At 50.0% G+C, this 16,754-nt stretch overlaps 1 protein-coding gene across 3 annotated transcripts in view; it reads right to left on the reverse strand.

Moving 5' to 3' along the window:
• LOC125463314 (uncharacterized protein C3orf20-like) overlaps window positions 1-16,754 on the reverse strand; it is a 180,379-nt gene that overhangs the window by 87,909 nt on the left and 75,716 nt on the right. For 2 of the 3 annotated variants that reach the window (XM_048554467.2, XM_048554468.2), the window contains exons 9-11: window positions 9,151-9,306; window positions 6,292-6,412; window positions 4,911-5,042 (exon numbers count right to left, since the gene is read on the reverse strand). In XM_048554467.2, coding sequence (XP_048410424.1) covers window positions 4,911-5,042; window positions 6,292-6,412; window positions 9,151-9,306 — 409 coding nt within the window. The remainder of the gene's footprint in view (window positions 1-4,910; window positions 5,043-6,291; window positions 6,413-9,150; window positions 9,307-16,754) is intronic. The other variant, XM_048554469.2, reaches the window with a different exon arrangement.

Raw genomic sequence — 16,754 nt, forward strand, 5'->3', positions numbered from 1 at the left:
AAATCTCCCCTTCCCCCACCACACCACACAACCAGCCCAGCTCTTCCCCTCCACCCACTGCATCCCAAAACCAGTCCAACCTGTCTCTGCCTCCCTAACCTGTTCTTCCTCTCACCCATCCCTTCCTCCCACACCAAGCCGCACCTCCATCTCCTACCTACTAACCTCATCCCACCTCTTTGACCTGTCCGCCTTCCCTGGACTGACCTATCCCCTCCCTACCTCCCCACCTATACGCTCCTCTCCACCTATCTTCTTTTCTCTCCATCTTCGGTCCGCCTCCCCCTCTGTCCCTATTTATTCCAGAACCCTCACTCCATCCCCCTCTCTGATGAAGGGTCTAGGCCCGAAACGTCAGTTCTTGCGCTCCTGAGATGCTGCTGGGCCTGCTGTATTCATCCAGCCTCACATTTTATTATCTCGGAGAAAGGGTGCTGACTGGTTCTGCCGCTTGGCCTGCTGTGTTCATCCAGCTCCACACTTTGTTAGCTGCTGACTGGTTGACAGGTTGACTCTGATTGGCTGAAGTGTTGCCACAGGGAAAGCAGCAGGAAACTGTACGCTCCCAAACGCCCTAGGTAATTAATAAAAGATGCTGTCTGTTTGAATGGATTTCTTTTGCCTGCAGGTAGTGGGTCCCTGTGTATAGACATAAATCACTCGTAACAAACATAAACCAGTCACAATTTGAGTTGAGATAACAAAGTGTGGAGCTGGATGAACACAGCAGGCCGAGCAGCATCTCAGGAGCACAAAAGCTGACATTTTGGGCCGAGACCCTTCATCCTCTCTGATGAAGGGTCCAGGCCCGAAATGTCAGCTTTTGTGCTCCTGAGATGCTGCTTGTCCTGCTGTGTTCATCCAGCTCCACACTTTGTTATCTTGGATTCTCCAGCATCTGCAGTTCCCATTGTTTCTAATACAATTTGAGTTCGACTGATTATTGTAAATTGGTTGTTAGTGTAGCTATCAGCACACTCAGGATTGTTTGTCAAGCACTGCAAAATCATGGCATCACATCTAACATAGATGTCTTGCTTTGCCAGCATGGGCTGGCTGAGTATAGCTTGTGTTCAGGTTATTATGAAGTGCCTAAGGAATGCTTTGGGGCGGCACGGTGGCTCAGTGGTTAGCACTGCAGCCTCACAGCACCAGGGACCCAGGTTCGATTCCCGCCTCGGGTGACTGTTTGAGTGGAGTTTGCATATTCTCCCTGTGTCTGCGTGGGTTTCCTCCCACAGTCCAAAGCTGTGCTGGTTAGGTGGATTGGCCATGCTAAATTGCCCGTAGTGTTCAGGGGTGTGTGGGTTATGGGGAATGGGTCTGGGTGGGATGCTCGAAGGGGCGGTGTGGACTTGTTGGGCAGAAGGGCCTGTTTCCACATTGTAGGGAATCTAATCTAATCTCTCATTACTTGGTCAGGTGATCACTGACACAATAGGCCTACTAGATGTGAAATCCTTACATGTTGTTGTTGAATTGGCACACCATCCTCTTGGATTAGCAGCAGCTTCATATTAGAAACAGCGTGAAGCAGCTTGCTTTTCAACTTGTCAGATATCTCCTTTAAAGGGTGACTGGGTAACTTCAACATTCTAAAGTGGGGTCTTTAGCATGTTGGTGAGTTTGCGAGTGGTACATTGTGAGCAATGATCTGATCAGGCTAGCCATTGTCCCGAAGGACAGCTTTGATGCATTCTGTTTCTGCAAGATAGCTGCAAAACTATTTCCACAACTGCAGCTGAAACCAATCTTTGCAGTGTGTGGATCCAAATTAATCCCAACGTGATCAGTTAAGTATCAGTTTGTGATAGACAATGGTGGAGAGCCCTTTGTTATTGTTTGAAATTTAGTTTTCTTGCATTTGTCCTGACTCATCATGTCCCTCATTTGAGCAATATTCAAATTCTTACAGCCATTTCCCAGTGTTAAAAATCACATGACACCAGGTGAAGGGGCTACCCTCTGATATCTTGTGTTTTCAAATCAACCGCTTGGACTATATCCTGGCGTTGTGTGATTTCTAACCTTGTCCCCCCACCCCAGTCCAACACCGGCACCTCCACTTCATGTCTTCCCAGTGTGGTGTGAGATATTTTTCATCAAAGTTACCACATATAATAACTCACCCACAGGGACATTGTCAGTTATTTTTTACTGGACAACAGTAAACGATTAAAACATATCATTGGAGAGGTAGCTGATACATAAATTATGACTTTAGTAGGATAATTATCTGCAGACTTTGTATTAATCTTCTGGACAGAAATAGGTTGAGTAGACAGAGAATTTACTTCAGCTACCTCACTGACTCTGTGCGATAATTGTTCAACTTATACTATCCCGTTGTTCAGAAACTGCTGGTCCTTCACAGTAGAGTATTTATTACACTGTTGAACTAATCAGATTAAAATGGGCCAGCCTTAAACTAAAGGAGACTGGGCAAATGGCTACATATATTTTTTGCTTTTGTTCAATGTTTGGATTTTATTAATTCATTCACAGGATAGAGGCATCATTGGTTAGGCCTGCCTTTACTGCCCATCCCTGACTGCCCTGGTAAGGATGGCTATTTCCTTCTCTAAAGGATATTAGCAAACTATTAGATAATGCATCAGTGATAATGGGAACTGCAGATACTGGAGAATCCAAGATAACAAAGTGTGGAGCTGGATGAACACAGCAGGCCAAGGAGCATCTCAGGACCACAAAAGCTGACGTTTCGGGCCTAGACCTCTGATGAAGGGTCTAGGCCTGACACGTCAGCTTTTGTGCTCCTGAGATGCTGCTTGGCCTGCTGTGTTCATCCAGCTCCTCACTTTGTTATATTAGATAATGCATCCTTTTATTCTGTGAATGAAAGGTGTAGTTTAACAATAACACACATATGGTAATGACTGACACACAGTACAGCCAACGCCTCAATCTTTGCTGTACTGAACACAATCCACATTTGGTGGCTTTAACATTTTTACAATGTGGGTTTTGGGAGATGGTAATGTTGTGGCATTGTCACTGGTCTAGCATTACAGATGTCCTGCATAATGCTTTGGTTCAAATTCTAGCAGGTCTGCTGGTGGAATTTCAATTCAGTTCATAAAATAATCAGAAGGTTAGATAGGGTGGATAGGGAGAGCCATTTTACTAGGATGGTGACGGCGAGCACAAGGGGGCATAGCTTTAAATTGAGGGGTGAAAGATATAGGACAGATGTCAGAGGTAGTTCCTTTACTCAGAGTAGTAAAGGAATGGAACGCTTTGCCTGCAACGGTAGTAGATTCGCCAACTTTAGGCACATTTAAGTCGTCATTGGACAGGCATATGGACGTATCTGCAATAATGTAGGTTAGATGGGCTTGAGATCGGTATGACAGATCGGCACAACATCGAGGGCCGAAGGGCCTGTACTGTGCTGTAATGTTCTATGTTCTAATGTTCTATGGTCTATGTTCTACAAACCTGGGCATGAACTGTATTCAAATGTCATCTTGTTCACTAATGTCCTCTAGGGAGGGAAGTCTCCCATCCTTACCTGGTCTGGCCTCCATGTAAGTCCAGAAACACAGAAGTGTGGCTGACTGTCAGGTGCCCTCTGTAATGGCTGAGTGAGCCACTCAATTCAAGGGCAATTAGGGACTGGCAATAAGTGCTGGCCCAGCCACGTCCTATGAAAGTAATGTTGGAAAAAAATTCAGATCATGAGAGAGATCCTAGAATGTTTTGCAGCCAATGAAGTGGATCACTGTTGAAATACAGGAAATGTAGCAGCTAATTTTAGCATGGGAAGATCCCATAATGTCTTGATGATAGTGGCTCTGGGGGGTATTAACTGACCAGGACAGTGGGGAAGATGCCTCTTCCCTTCTCTAAAATCTTTGATTTGATTTGATTTATTATTGTCACTTTTACCTAGGTACAGCGAAAAGTTTGGCTTTGCGTGCAGATCATTCCATACAAAGTGCATTTGGGTAGTAGAACGGGGTGAGGAATACAATGTTACAGCTGCAGAGAAGGTGTATAGAGAATGGGATCAACATTAAATTTAAAATTTAAGAAGTTCATTCAGAAGTCTAATGACAGCAGGGAAGAAGCTGTTCTTGAATCTGTTGGTACGGCTATTTCAGCTTTTGTATCTTCTGATGGCATCGGATGTTTTACACAGAGCTGGGATGTGTAAAGGGAGGATGGGTGCTGATAGTGCAGTACCCCCACAGCACTGTGCAGGAACATTGACCTGTGTTTTTGTGGAGTGGATTGCAAACACATTGACCCCTATCAGGACATGCTTGAGAGTAGATGCGAGCAAAACTTACTTATTAACCTCTCGCCTCGCAGATTGTCACTCCCTGCAGGTTTCCCTGGGACAACAGAAATCAGAGCCTACTTAAACCAATCAGTCAGAGAAAATCAAAGGCGGAGGTGTTAAAACATAAATGTAGATATGTTTCTTTCTTAAGCACTGTTGTTTATTCATTATACAATGGAAGAGAGGCTCATTGGATGGTTTAGGCTGTTGGACATTGAGGATCACATGATGGAACCTCTACTGAGACAGAAAAAAAACACTTTTTTTAAAAAATGAATAATTGAAAAAGAATGTACATTTTGAAGTAAACAAGACAAGACAGACCAATGTGTCTCATTCACAATCTTACAAAAGGAAAAATCTTACTGCATCAGAATTAACATTCCTGCATCCGTCAATAATGTTTTCTTCCAATTAAAAGTGTCTGGAATCAAGTTACAGATCAGCCATGATCTCATGCAATGGTGCACTGTCTAGAGGGGCCAAATAGCCTCCCCATCCTCTGATGTTCCTTTAATAATGCTGACTGTTTATTTGATGGCTGGTGAAACTGGTCATTTAGAAGCAGAGGAGTTGGTCTGGGTCATTGCTAATCAGCACTTACCAATTCATCAGGCCGAGGGGGAATGACATCTGGCAAGGGAGAGAGAGAGAAGCGAATCGTCTCATACTGCCATTTGAAGATGAAGTGGATGGAAAACTGTCCAATAATCCGGATGGTGATGCAGTCATTGACCTGCAGACATGGAACACCAGGTTACACAGCTACAACTGAGATTTATAACAACACGTTCAGTTAGGGTTGGAGGTCAGATCACATCAACTGGCATGTTTGCTTTTCAGAGAGGTGAGAAGAGACATAATCGAAGGCCTTCGGATGATTTCAGGGGATTTAATAAGAATCCTCAACATTTGACTGGCTTGAAAAGTGAGCAGGAGGAGGATTTTCAAATGGTAAGTTACAAAAGGACCAAGGAGATGGGAGTAGGCCATTCAGCTTCTTGAGCTTGCTCTGCCCGTCAATAAAAATTACGACTAATCTAATCTAATCCAGTTAGGCCTTAACACTATCTTCCTGGACTCCCATGTTAATCAACATTCTGTCTAATCTAACACTGAATACAGTCAATGACCCAGTCTCCCTCCCTCGGATAGAGATTTCCAAAGGTTAAGAATTCTCTGAAGGAGGGAATCCTTCTTAATCTGTTTAAAGTGAGAGACACCTTACTTTGAAGCTGTGCCTGTCGACTCAGTCCACAAGGGGAAATGTTCTCTCAGAATCTACCCTGTCAAATCCCCTCAGGGTTTTAAAGCTTCAATGAGATCATCCCTCATTCTCCTAAACTCCAATGAATACAGTGGAAAAAATTTGCTCAACCTCCCCTCAGAAGATCGACGTCCTTTATGCCAGGAATGAACGTTCTGTAAATTCTCTAGGAAAAATACATCCCTGCTTAATGAGGTAACAGAGTGTGGTGCTGGAGGAACACGGCAGGCCAAGCAGCATCAGAGAAGCAGGCAGGTTGATGTTTTGGGTCAGGACCCTTCTTCAGTTCTTACTATCCCTTCTTAAAAGAAGATGTGTACGATAGTCTGTGCCCAACCCATTTGCAGCAGGACTCCACAACATTTATGTTTTATCCTCTTTTGCAAGAGAGGCCAACATTCCATTTGCCTCCTTCCTCATCCTCCTCTGCCTCCCCAATCTCCTCTTCCTCCTCCCTCCCTTCCTCCCAGTTTCTTTTATTCCCCTCAGCTCCCCCATTACCTTCAACCTTTATAAATGTGAACATAGTAACAGTTGTGGAGAGCATGTGACCAAAGATCATGTGATTAGTTGTCACATGACCAAGGCTCCACGCCTTCAAGGGACGTTGTTGACTTGTTGATGGCCATACTTGCCACACGAGCTGTTTGGAGAAGCACTGACTTCCCCACAGGCCGCAGGGTTAGTGTTGCAGAGCTCAGATCCTGTGGGCACTAACCTTGATCCAAACTGGTTCAGGCAGCTTCCCTCTCCTTGGCCACTGCCAACTCTTCAGTGTCGTTTTGTCTTCATCAATCATCAGTCCGCCCTGCTCATTGAACTGCAACACGATTTTCCTCCTGACAACAACATCATGATGGGCAATCAGACACAATCAGTCTTCTAGCTTAGAATCAGATAGCACAGGCCGCTCTGCCCATTGTTGGAAGGGGGATAGGATGGCGCAAAGGAAGAGAGAGTGTAAGGTCAAATACTGATGGTATCTTGAGCTTCCTCCTTGGGGGGGTTGAGTCTAATAATGGGGTGGGGCATTTAATCAGGAAAGAGGGAGGCAGAAGGCAAAATTCTTCATGAAAATTGAAATGAAGTTCAAGCCAGGGTGAAAGGGTTAAATAATGAGGACAGTTTGCATTGACTGCATTAAAGGGGAATGGTGACACAGTGATCACAACAATAACCCCGAGTAATGGTGTAGGAACATGGGGTCAATACCTACCATAGGATCTGGTAAGGTTTAAACTCAATTACTAAACCTGGAGCATAGTGGCAACTATTAGCTGATTGTCATAAAAAAAACTCTCTTGTCCCTTACAGGGAGTTGTTCTTACCTGGACTGGTCTACAGCTGATCCAGATCCACAGCAATGTGGTTGACTCTTAACCAACCTCTCAAGGAGCCCAGAAAGCCCCTTCCCTCAAAGGCAGCTAGGGGAGGGCAATAAAGGCTGGCCTAGCTTGCTTTTCGACTGATCTTCAAGTCATCAAATGTGGAACTCTGCCCTATCCAAACTGAAAAAGACCTACTGTCATAGCTACTCTCTGTTTTCTATTAGCCAGCCAATCTTCGATCCAGGCCAACGTATGACCTCCTAGATCACGAGGTTCTATTTTTCACAGTGATATTTGATGATGCTCTTGATCAATTGGGTAAATCAATGTGTGGACAGGGAAACTTGGTGCTAGCTTTAGTCCCATTGACTCCATTGAAAGTGAAGAAGAGCCAGTGAGCAGTTGAGAAGGGACAATGGCAACTTATCGAGAGCAAGGGCTTACATTTATACAACATCCTCCACATCTTCAGGATCTCCCAAACAACCGATGAATTGTTTCAAAGCCTAGTTTTGTTAGAAATTGTGGCAGCCAATTCCTGCATGGTAAATTTCCACAACCAGCAATCTGCAAATTGTCAGATCATCTTTTTGGAGATGTTCACTGGAGGACCATTCTTGGGCAGGATCCCTTCTGTCTCAGAGCTTCTTCGAACAGCAATGACCAGGATTTCACACCCACTTTGACAATGGGATAGCAGCCATGTTTTTAAAGAATTCCTGACCACTTAATATCACAAAATACAGCCAATCTGGTAGTTTTGAAAGTGCAGTGACCAATTTGCACAGTTAGTCTGGTTTGTGATGTTAGTTCATGGATGACTATTGGCCAGATTACAGAGTGTCAGCCATGCATTTCTTGAAAATAGTACCTTAGAAATATCTACATATACCACACAAGGCCAGTTTAACATCTCATCTGCAAAACAATAAGGCTGACATTGTACACTCTCTCAGTGCTGACCCTCCGACAGTGCAGCATTCCCTCAGTACTGACCCTCTGACAGTGAGGCACTCCCTCAGTACTGACCCTGTAACAGTGCGGCGCTCCCTCAGACTGATGCTTGGACAGTGCAGCACTCCCTCAATACTGACCCTCGGACAGTGCGGCACTTCCTTAGTACTGACCCTCCGACAGTGCGGCACTCCCTCAGTACTGACCCTCCGACAGTGTGACACTCCCTCAGTACTGACCCTCTGACAGTGCGGCGCTGCCTCAGACTGACCCCCTGACAGTGCGGCACTCCCTCAGTACTGACCCTCCGACAGTGTGGCGCTGCCTCAGGCTGACCCTCTGACAGTGTGGTGCTCCCTCAGACTGACCGTCTGACAGTGCGGCACTCCCTCAGTACATCACTGGAATATCAATCCAGAGTTTGCACTGCAATCTGGAGTGGTGTGTCTTTTTCACTCAGTGCTGCGAGTCTGACCAATAAGCTGAGGTTGGACTTTCAGGAAGTCCCAGGAGTGATGGGTGGGGTGGGTGCGTTGGGGTTTTATCACATCCTGCAGATTCACTTTCTGAAATTAAGGACGTGCCGAAAAGAAATAAAAATAGAAAAGCAGCATGTGTGGTTGCCCATATTGATTTTCTTCCAGATCAATATCATCTGCCGTAATTTGCTTTTATTTTGATGTTAGAAAGAAAATTTGTAAAAGTTGCTTTACTGTGTGTGCAGCTGGATTTGTTGCCCTGATCCACCTAAACAAGATTATTATGAGCACCAGGAACACGGACAATTGCCATTGTACTCAGAGATAGTAAGAACTGCAGATGCTGGAGTCAGAGGTAACAGTGTGGATCAGGAGGAACACAGCAGGCCAGGCAGCATCAGAGGAGCAGGAAAGCTGACGTTTCGGGTCGGGACCCTTCTGCAGAATTTCGTCAGGCTGGGATGCTGCCTGGCCTGCTGGGTTCCTCCAGCTCCACACTGAATTAGTTACCAATGTATGTTCCTTTTTAAGTAAAACAACCTGCTGGGACATGTCACGGCGTGCATGAGACCGTCTGCCCCTTGAGCTCGGGACACTAACATGGCGCCACAAGGTCCCTTACAGTAAACACCATCTTCACCAGGTTTCACAGCAGTGTTATCAAACAAAACCAAACCACAGGACACAGTGAGCCTGACTATATTATCACAACAGAAATGTCATTATGCAGTGGAATCTCATATAGGGGGTTCACTGCATATCACAAGCAAAACTTTAGTTAAAATGCTCTCAGCTTTTATTCCCTATTTTACTCACTTTTCTCTTAAGAAAATGCTTCCATGCCCAAATGGAGTGAAACTGGCCAGTAAAACAGGTTGCAGCGCAGAATCTTTGAAGATATTGGTGTAAAAAGTCCCTTGGCAGGTGAGTCCAGAGTGACTGCGACACACAGCGATATTACCCGAAGGATAACTGTACCTTCAGTCAAGGAGGATCACACGGAGTAGAGTTTCCTTGCCGGCATTATCACTCAAGTGAGAGCAGTAGATTCAAACAATCAAACCTGGTTAGCTCTCAATCTTCGCCAATCACCTCTCACCTCAGCCCCATCACTCCCATCTCATCACCTCCACTGCCCCATCATTCCCACCTCACTCACCTCCACTGCCCTATCATTCCCATCTCACTCACATCCACTGCCCCTTCACTCCCATCTCAGTCACTTCCACTGCCCATCATTCCAATCTCACTCACCTCCACTGCCCCATCACTCCCACCTCATTCACCTCCACTGTCCCATCATTCCCACCTCACTCACCTCCACTGCCCTGTCGGTCCCATCTCATTCACCTCCACTGCCCATCTGTCCCATCTAACGCACCTCCACAGCTCCGTCACTCCCATCTCACTCACCTCCACTGCCCCATCACTCCCATTCCATTCACCTCCACTGCCCCATCACTCCCATCTCACTCACCTCCACTGCCCATCATTCCCACCTCACTCACCTCCACTGCACCATCTCTCCCATCTCACTCAACTCCACTGCAACATCACTCCCATCTCACTCATGTCCACTGCACCATCTCTCCCATCTCACTCAGCTCCACTGCCCCATTGGTCCCGTCTAAATCACCTACCCTGCCCCATCACTCGCATCTCACTCAACTCCACTGCCCCATCTCTCCCATCTCACTCACCTCCATGGCACCATCACTACTATCTCACTAAGCTCCACTGCCCATCATTCCCATCTCACTCACCTCTACTGCCCTGTCGGTCCCATCTCACTCACCTCCACTGCCCATCATTCCCATCTCACTCACCTCTACTGCCCTGTCGGTCCCATCTCACTCACCTCCACTGCCCATCATTCCCATCTCACTGACCTCCACGGCCCCATCACTCCCATCTTACTCATGTCCACTGCCTGATCACTCCCATGTCACTCACCTCCACTGCCCCATGATTGCCAACTCACTCACCGCCACGGCACCATCACTTCCATTTCACTCACTGCCACGGCCCATCATTCCCATCTCACTCACTCCACTGCCCCATCATTCCCATCACACTCATCTCCACTGCCCCATCACTCCCATCACACTCAACTCCACTGCTCCATCATTCCCATCTCACTCACCTCCACTGCCATGTCGGTCCGCTCTCACTCACCTCCAGTGCCCTCCAGTGCCATCTAACACACCCCCACTGCCCCATCACTCCCGTCTCATTCACCTCCACTGCCTCATCACTCCCATCTCACTCACCTCCACTGCCCATCAATCCCACCTCACTCACCTCCACTGCCCCATCTCTCCCATCTCACTCAACTCCACTGCACCATCACTCCCATCTCACTCACGTCCACTGCACCATCTCTCCCATCTCACTCACCTCAACTGCCGCATCATTCACACCTCACTCACCTCCACTGCCCCATCAGTCCCATCTCACTCACTTCCACTGCCCCATCACTCCCATATCACTCACCTCCACTGTCCCATCACTTCAATCTCACTCACCTCCAGTGCCCCATCTCTCCCATCTCACTCACCTCCACTGCCCCATTGGTCCCATCTCACTCACCTCCACTGCCCATCAGTCCCATCTCACTCACCTCCACTGCCCCATCACTCCCATCTCACTCACCTCCACTGTCCCATCGCTCCCATCTCACTCACCTCCACTGCCCCATCACTCCCATCACATTCACCTCCACTGCCCCATCACTCACATCTCACTCACCTCCACTGCCCATCATTCACATCTCACTCACCTCCACTGCCCCATCACGCCCATCTCACTCACCTCGACTGCCGCATCACTCCCATCTCACTCACCTCCACGGCCCCATCGCTCCCATCTCACTCATTTTGACTGCCGCATCACTCCCATCTCACTAAACTCCACTGCTCCATTGCTCCCATCTCACTCACCTCCACTGCCCCCATTGGTCCCATCTCACTCACCTCCACTTCCCATCAGTCCCATCTCACTCACCTTCACTGCCCGATCACTCCCATCTCACTCACCTCCCCTGCCCCATCACTCCCATCACATTCACCTCCACTGCTCCACTACCCCCATCTCACTCACCTCCACTGCCCATCATTCCCAACTCACTCACACCATGGCCCCAGCATTCACACCTCACTCACCTCCACTGCCCCATCACTCCCATCGCATTCACCTCCACTGCCCTATTACTCCCACCTCACTCAGCTCCCCGGCCCATCATTCCCATTACACTCGCCTCCACTGTCCCATTGCTCCCATCTCACTCATGTCCACTGTCCCATCATTCCCACCTCACTCACCTCCATTGCTCCATCATTCGCACCTCACTCACCTCGACTGCCCCACCACTCCCATCTCACTCACCTCCACGGCACCATCACGCCAATCTCACTCACCTCCACTGCCCCATCGCTCCCATCTCACTCACCTCGACTGCCGCATCACTCCCATCTCACTCACCTCCACTGCCCCATCACTCCCATGTCACTCACCACCACTGCCCCATCACTCCCATCACATTCACCTTCACTGCCCCATCTCTCCAATCTTCCTCACCTCCATTTTCCATCATTCCCATCTCACTCACCTCCACTGCCCCAACATTCCATCTTCACTCACCTTCCCTGGCCCATCATTCCCATCCCACTCACCTCCACTGCCCCATCACTCCCATCTCACTCATGTCCATTGCCCCATCTCTCCCCTTACACTCACCTCCACTGTCCCATCGCTCCTATCTCACTCATGTCCCATGTCCCATCATACCCACCTCACTCACGTCCACTGCTCCATCATTCGCACCTCACTCACCTCGACTGCCCCATCACTCCCATCTCACTCACCACCACTGCACCATCACTCCCAGCTCACTCAGCTCCACTGCACCATCATTCCCATCTCACTCACCGCCACTGCCCCATCACTCCCATCACACTCATGTCCATTGCCCCATCTCTCCCATCTCACACACATCACCTGCCCCATCACTCACATCTCACTCAACTCCACTGCCACATCATTCCCATCTCACTCACACCACTGCCCCATCATTCCCATCTCACTCACCGCCACTGCCCGCATTGGTCCCATCTCATTCATCTCCACTGCCCCATCATTCCTATCTCACTCACTTCACTGCCCCATGCTTCCCATCTCACTCATCTCCACGGCACCATCACTCCCATCTCACTCCCCTCCACTGCACCATCACACCCATCTCACTCACCTCCAAAGCCCCATCTTGCCCATCTTACTCATCTCCACTGCCCCATCACTCCCATCACACTCACCTTCACTGCCCCATCACTCCCATCTCACTCAACTCCACTGCCCCATCTATCCTATCTCACTCACCTCCACTGGCCCGTCGGTCCCATCTCACTCATCTCCACTGCCCCATCATTCCTATATCTCTCACTCCACTGCCCCATGCTTCCCACCTCACTCACCTCCACTGCCCCATCACTCCCATCTCACTCGCCTTCACTGCCAATCATTCCCACCTCACTCACCTCCACTGCCCCATCCATCCCATCTAACTCACCTCCACTGCCCATCATTCCCACCTCACTCACCTCCACTGCCCCATCACTCCCATCTCACTCAACTCCACTGCCCTATCACTCCCATCTCACTCACCTCCACTGCCCCATCACTCCCATCTCACTCACCTTCACTGCCCCATCTCTCCCATCTTACTCAACTCCACTGTCCGTCGTTCCCATCTCACTCACCTCCCCTGGCCCATCATTCCCACCTCACTCACCTCCACTGTCCCATCATTCCCATCTCACTCACCTCCACTGCACCCATTGGTCCCATCTCAATCATCTCCACTGACCCATCATTCCCATCTCACTCACCTCCACTGCTCCATCATTCACATCTCAATCACCTCCACTGCACCATCACTCCCATCTCACTCACCTCGACTGCCACATTACTCCCATCTCACTCACCTCCACTGCCCATCATTACCATCTCACTCACCTCCACTGCCCCACCACTCCCATCTCACTCACCTCCACGGCACCATCACGCCGATCTCACTCCCCTCCACTGCCCCATCACTCCCATCACATTCACCTTCACTGCCCCATCTCTCCCATCTTCCTCACCTCCATTTTCCATCATTCCCATCTCACTCACCTCCACTGCCCCAACATTCCATCTTCACTCACCTTCCCTGGCCCATCATTCCCATCCCACTCACCTCCACTGCCCCATCACTCCCATCTCACTCATGTCCATTGCCCCATCTCTCCCCTTACACTCACCTCCACTGTCCCATCGCTCCTATCTCACTCAAGTCCCATGTCCCATCATACCCACCTCACTCACGTCCACTGCTCCATCATTCGCACCTCACACACCTCGACTGCCCCATCACTCCCATCTCACTCACCTCCACTGCACCATCACTCCCATCTCACTCACCTCCACTGCACCATCATTCCCATCTCACTCACCGCCACTGCCCCATCACTCCCATCACACTCATGTCCATTGCCCCATCTCTCCCATCTCACTCACATCACCTGCCCCATCACTCACATCTCACTCAACTCCACTGCCACATCATTCCCATCTCACTCACCACCACTGCCCGCATTGGTCCCATCTCACTCATCTCCACTGCCCCATCATTCCCATCTCACTCACTTCACTGCCCCATGCTTCCCATCTCACTCATCTCCATGGCACCATCACTCCCATCTCACTCCCCTCCACTGCACCATCACACCCATCTCACTCACCTCCAAAGCCCCATCTCGCCCATCTTACTCACCTCCACTGCCCCATCACTCCCAACTCACTCACCTCCACTGCACCCATTGGTCCCATCTCACTCATCTCCACTGCCCCATCACTCCCATCTTACTCACCTTCACTGCCCCATCACTCCCATCTCCCTCAACTCCACTGCCCCATCATTCCTATATCTCTCACTCCACTGCCCCATGATTCCCATCTCACTCACCTCCCATGCCCAATCTCTCCCATCTCACTCAACTCCACTGCCCCATCTCTCTCATCTCACTCACCTCTACTGCCCCGTCGGTCCCATCTCACTCACCTCCACTGCCCCATTGGTCCCATCTCACTCACCTCCACTGCCCATCATTCCCATCTCACTCACCTCCACTGCCCCATCACTCCCATCTCACTCACCTCCACTGCCCATCATTCCCACCACACTCACCTCCACTGCCCCATCCCTCCCATCTAACTCACCTCCACTGCCCATCATTCCCACCTCACTCACCTCCACTGCCCCATCACTCCCATCTCACTCAACTCCACTGCCCTATCACTCCCATCTCACTCACCTCCACTACCCCATCACTCTCATCTCACTCACCTTCACTGCACCATCTCTCCCATCTTACTCAACTCCACTGTCCGTCATTCCCATCTCACTCAACTCCACTGCCCCATCATTCCCACCTCTCTCACCTCCACTGTCCCATCATTCCCATCTCACTCACCTCCACTGCACCCATTGGTCCCATCTCACTCATCTCCACTGCCCCATCACTCGCATCTCACACACATTCACTGCCCCATCACTCCCATCTCACTCACCTCCACTGCCCCATCACTCCCATCTCACTCAACTCCACTGCCCTATCACTCCCATCTCACTCACCTCCACTACCCCATCACTCCCATCTCACTCACCTTCACTGCACCATCTCTCCCATATCACTCACCTCCACTGCCCCGTCGGTCCCATCTCACTCATCTCCACTGCCCCATCATTCCCATCTCTCTCACTCCACTGCCCCATGATTCCCATCTCACTCACCTCCCATGCCCCATCACTCCCATCTCACTCACCTCCACTGCCCATCATTCCCATCACACTCACCACCACTGCTCCATCGTTCCCACCTCACTCACTCCACTGCCCCATCATTCCCATCTCACTCACCTCCACTGCACCCATTGGTCCCATCTCACTCATCTCCACGGCTTCATCACTCCCATCTCACTCACCTTCACTGCCCCATCTCTCCCATCTTACTCAACTCCACTGTCCGTCATTCCCACCTCTCTCCCCTCCCCTGGCCCATCATTCCCACCTCACTCACCTCCACTGTCCCATCATTCCCATCTCACTCACCTCCACTGCACCCATTGGTCCCATCTCACTCATCTCCACTGCCCCATCACTCGCATCTCACTCACCTTCACTGCCCCATCACTCGCATCTCACTCAACTCCACTGCCCCATCTATCCCATCTCACTCACCTCCACTGCCCCGTCGGTCCCGTCTCACTCATCTCCACTGCCCCATCATTCCCATCTCTCTCACTCCACTGCCCCATGATTCCCATCTCACTCACCTCCCATGCCCCATCACTCCCATCTCACTCACCTCCATTGTCCATCATTCCCATCTCACTCAACTCCACTGCCCCATCATTCCCACCTCACTCACCTCCCCCGGCCCATCATTCCCACCTCACTCACCTCCACTGCCCCATCATTCCCATCTCACTCACCTCCACTGCACCCATTGGTCCCAACTCACTCATCTCCACTGCCCCATCACTCCCATCTCACTCACCTTCACTGCCCCATCACTCCCATCTCACTCAACTCCACTGCCCCATCTATCCTATCTCACTCACCTCCACTGCCCCGTCGGTCCCATCACACTCATCTCCACTGCCCCATCATTCCCATCTCTCTCGCTCCTCTGCCCCATCATTCCCACCTCACTCACCACCACTGCCCCATCATTCCCATCTCACTCACCTCCACTGCACCCATTGGTCCCATCTCACTCATCTCCACTGCCCCATGATTCCCCTCTCACTCACCTCCCATGCCCCATCACTCCCATCTCACTCAACTCCACTGCCCCATCTCTCCCATCTCACTCACCTCCACTGCCCCCATTGGTCCCATCTCACTCACCTCCACTGCCCATCAGTCCCATCTCACTCACCTCCACTGCCCATCACTCCCATCACATTCACCTCCACTGCCCCATCACTCCCATCTCACTCTCCTCCACTGTCCCATCGCTCCCATCTCACTCACCTCCACTGCCCCATCACTCCCATCACATTCACCTCCACTGCCCCATCACTCCCATCTCACTCACCTTCACTGCCCATCAGTCCCATCTCACTCACCTCCACTGCCCCATCTGTCCCATCTCACCCACCTCCACTGCCCCATCACTCCCATCACATTCACCTCCACTGCCCCATCATTCCCACCTCACTCACCTCCACTGCCCCATCACTCCCATCTCACTCACCTTCACTGCCCATCATTCCCACCTCACTCACCTCCACTGCCCCATCCCTCCCATCTAACTCACCTCCACTCCCCATCACTCCCATCTCACTCAACTCCACTGCCCTAACACTCCCATCTCACT

This window comes from Stegostoma tigrinum, chromosome 25, assembly GCF_030684315.1.
Source record: "Stegostoma tigrinum isolate sSteTig4 chromosome 25, sSteTig4.hap1, whole genome shotgun sequence".
Taxonomy (NCBI): Eukaryota; Metazoa; Chordata; class Chondrichthyes; order Orectolobiformes; family Stegostomatidae; genus Stegostoma; species Stegostoma tigrinum.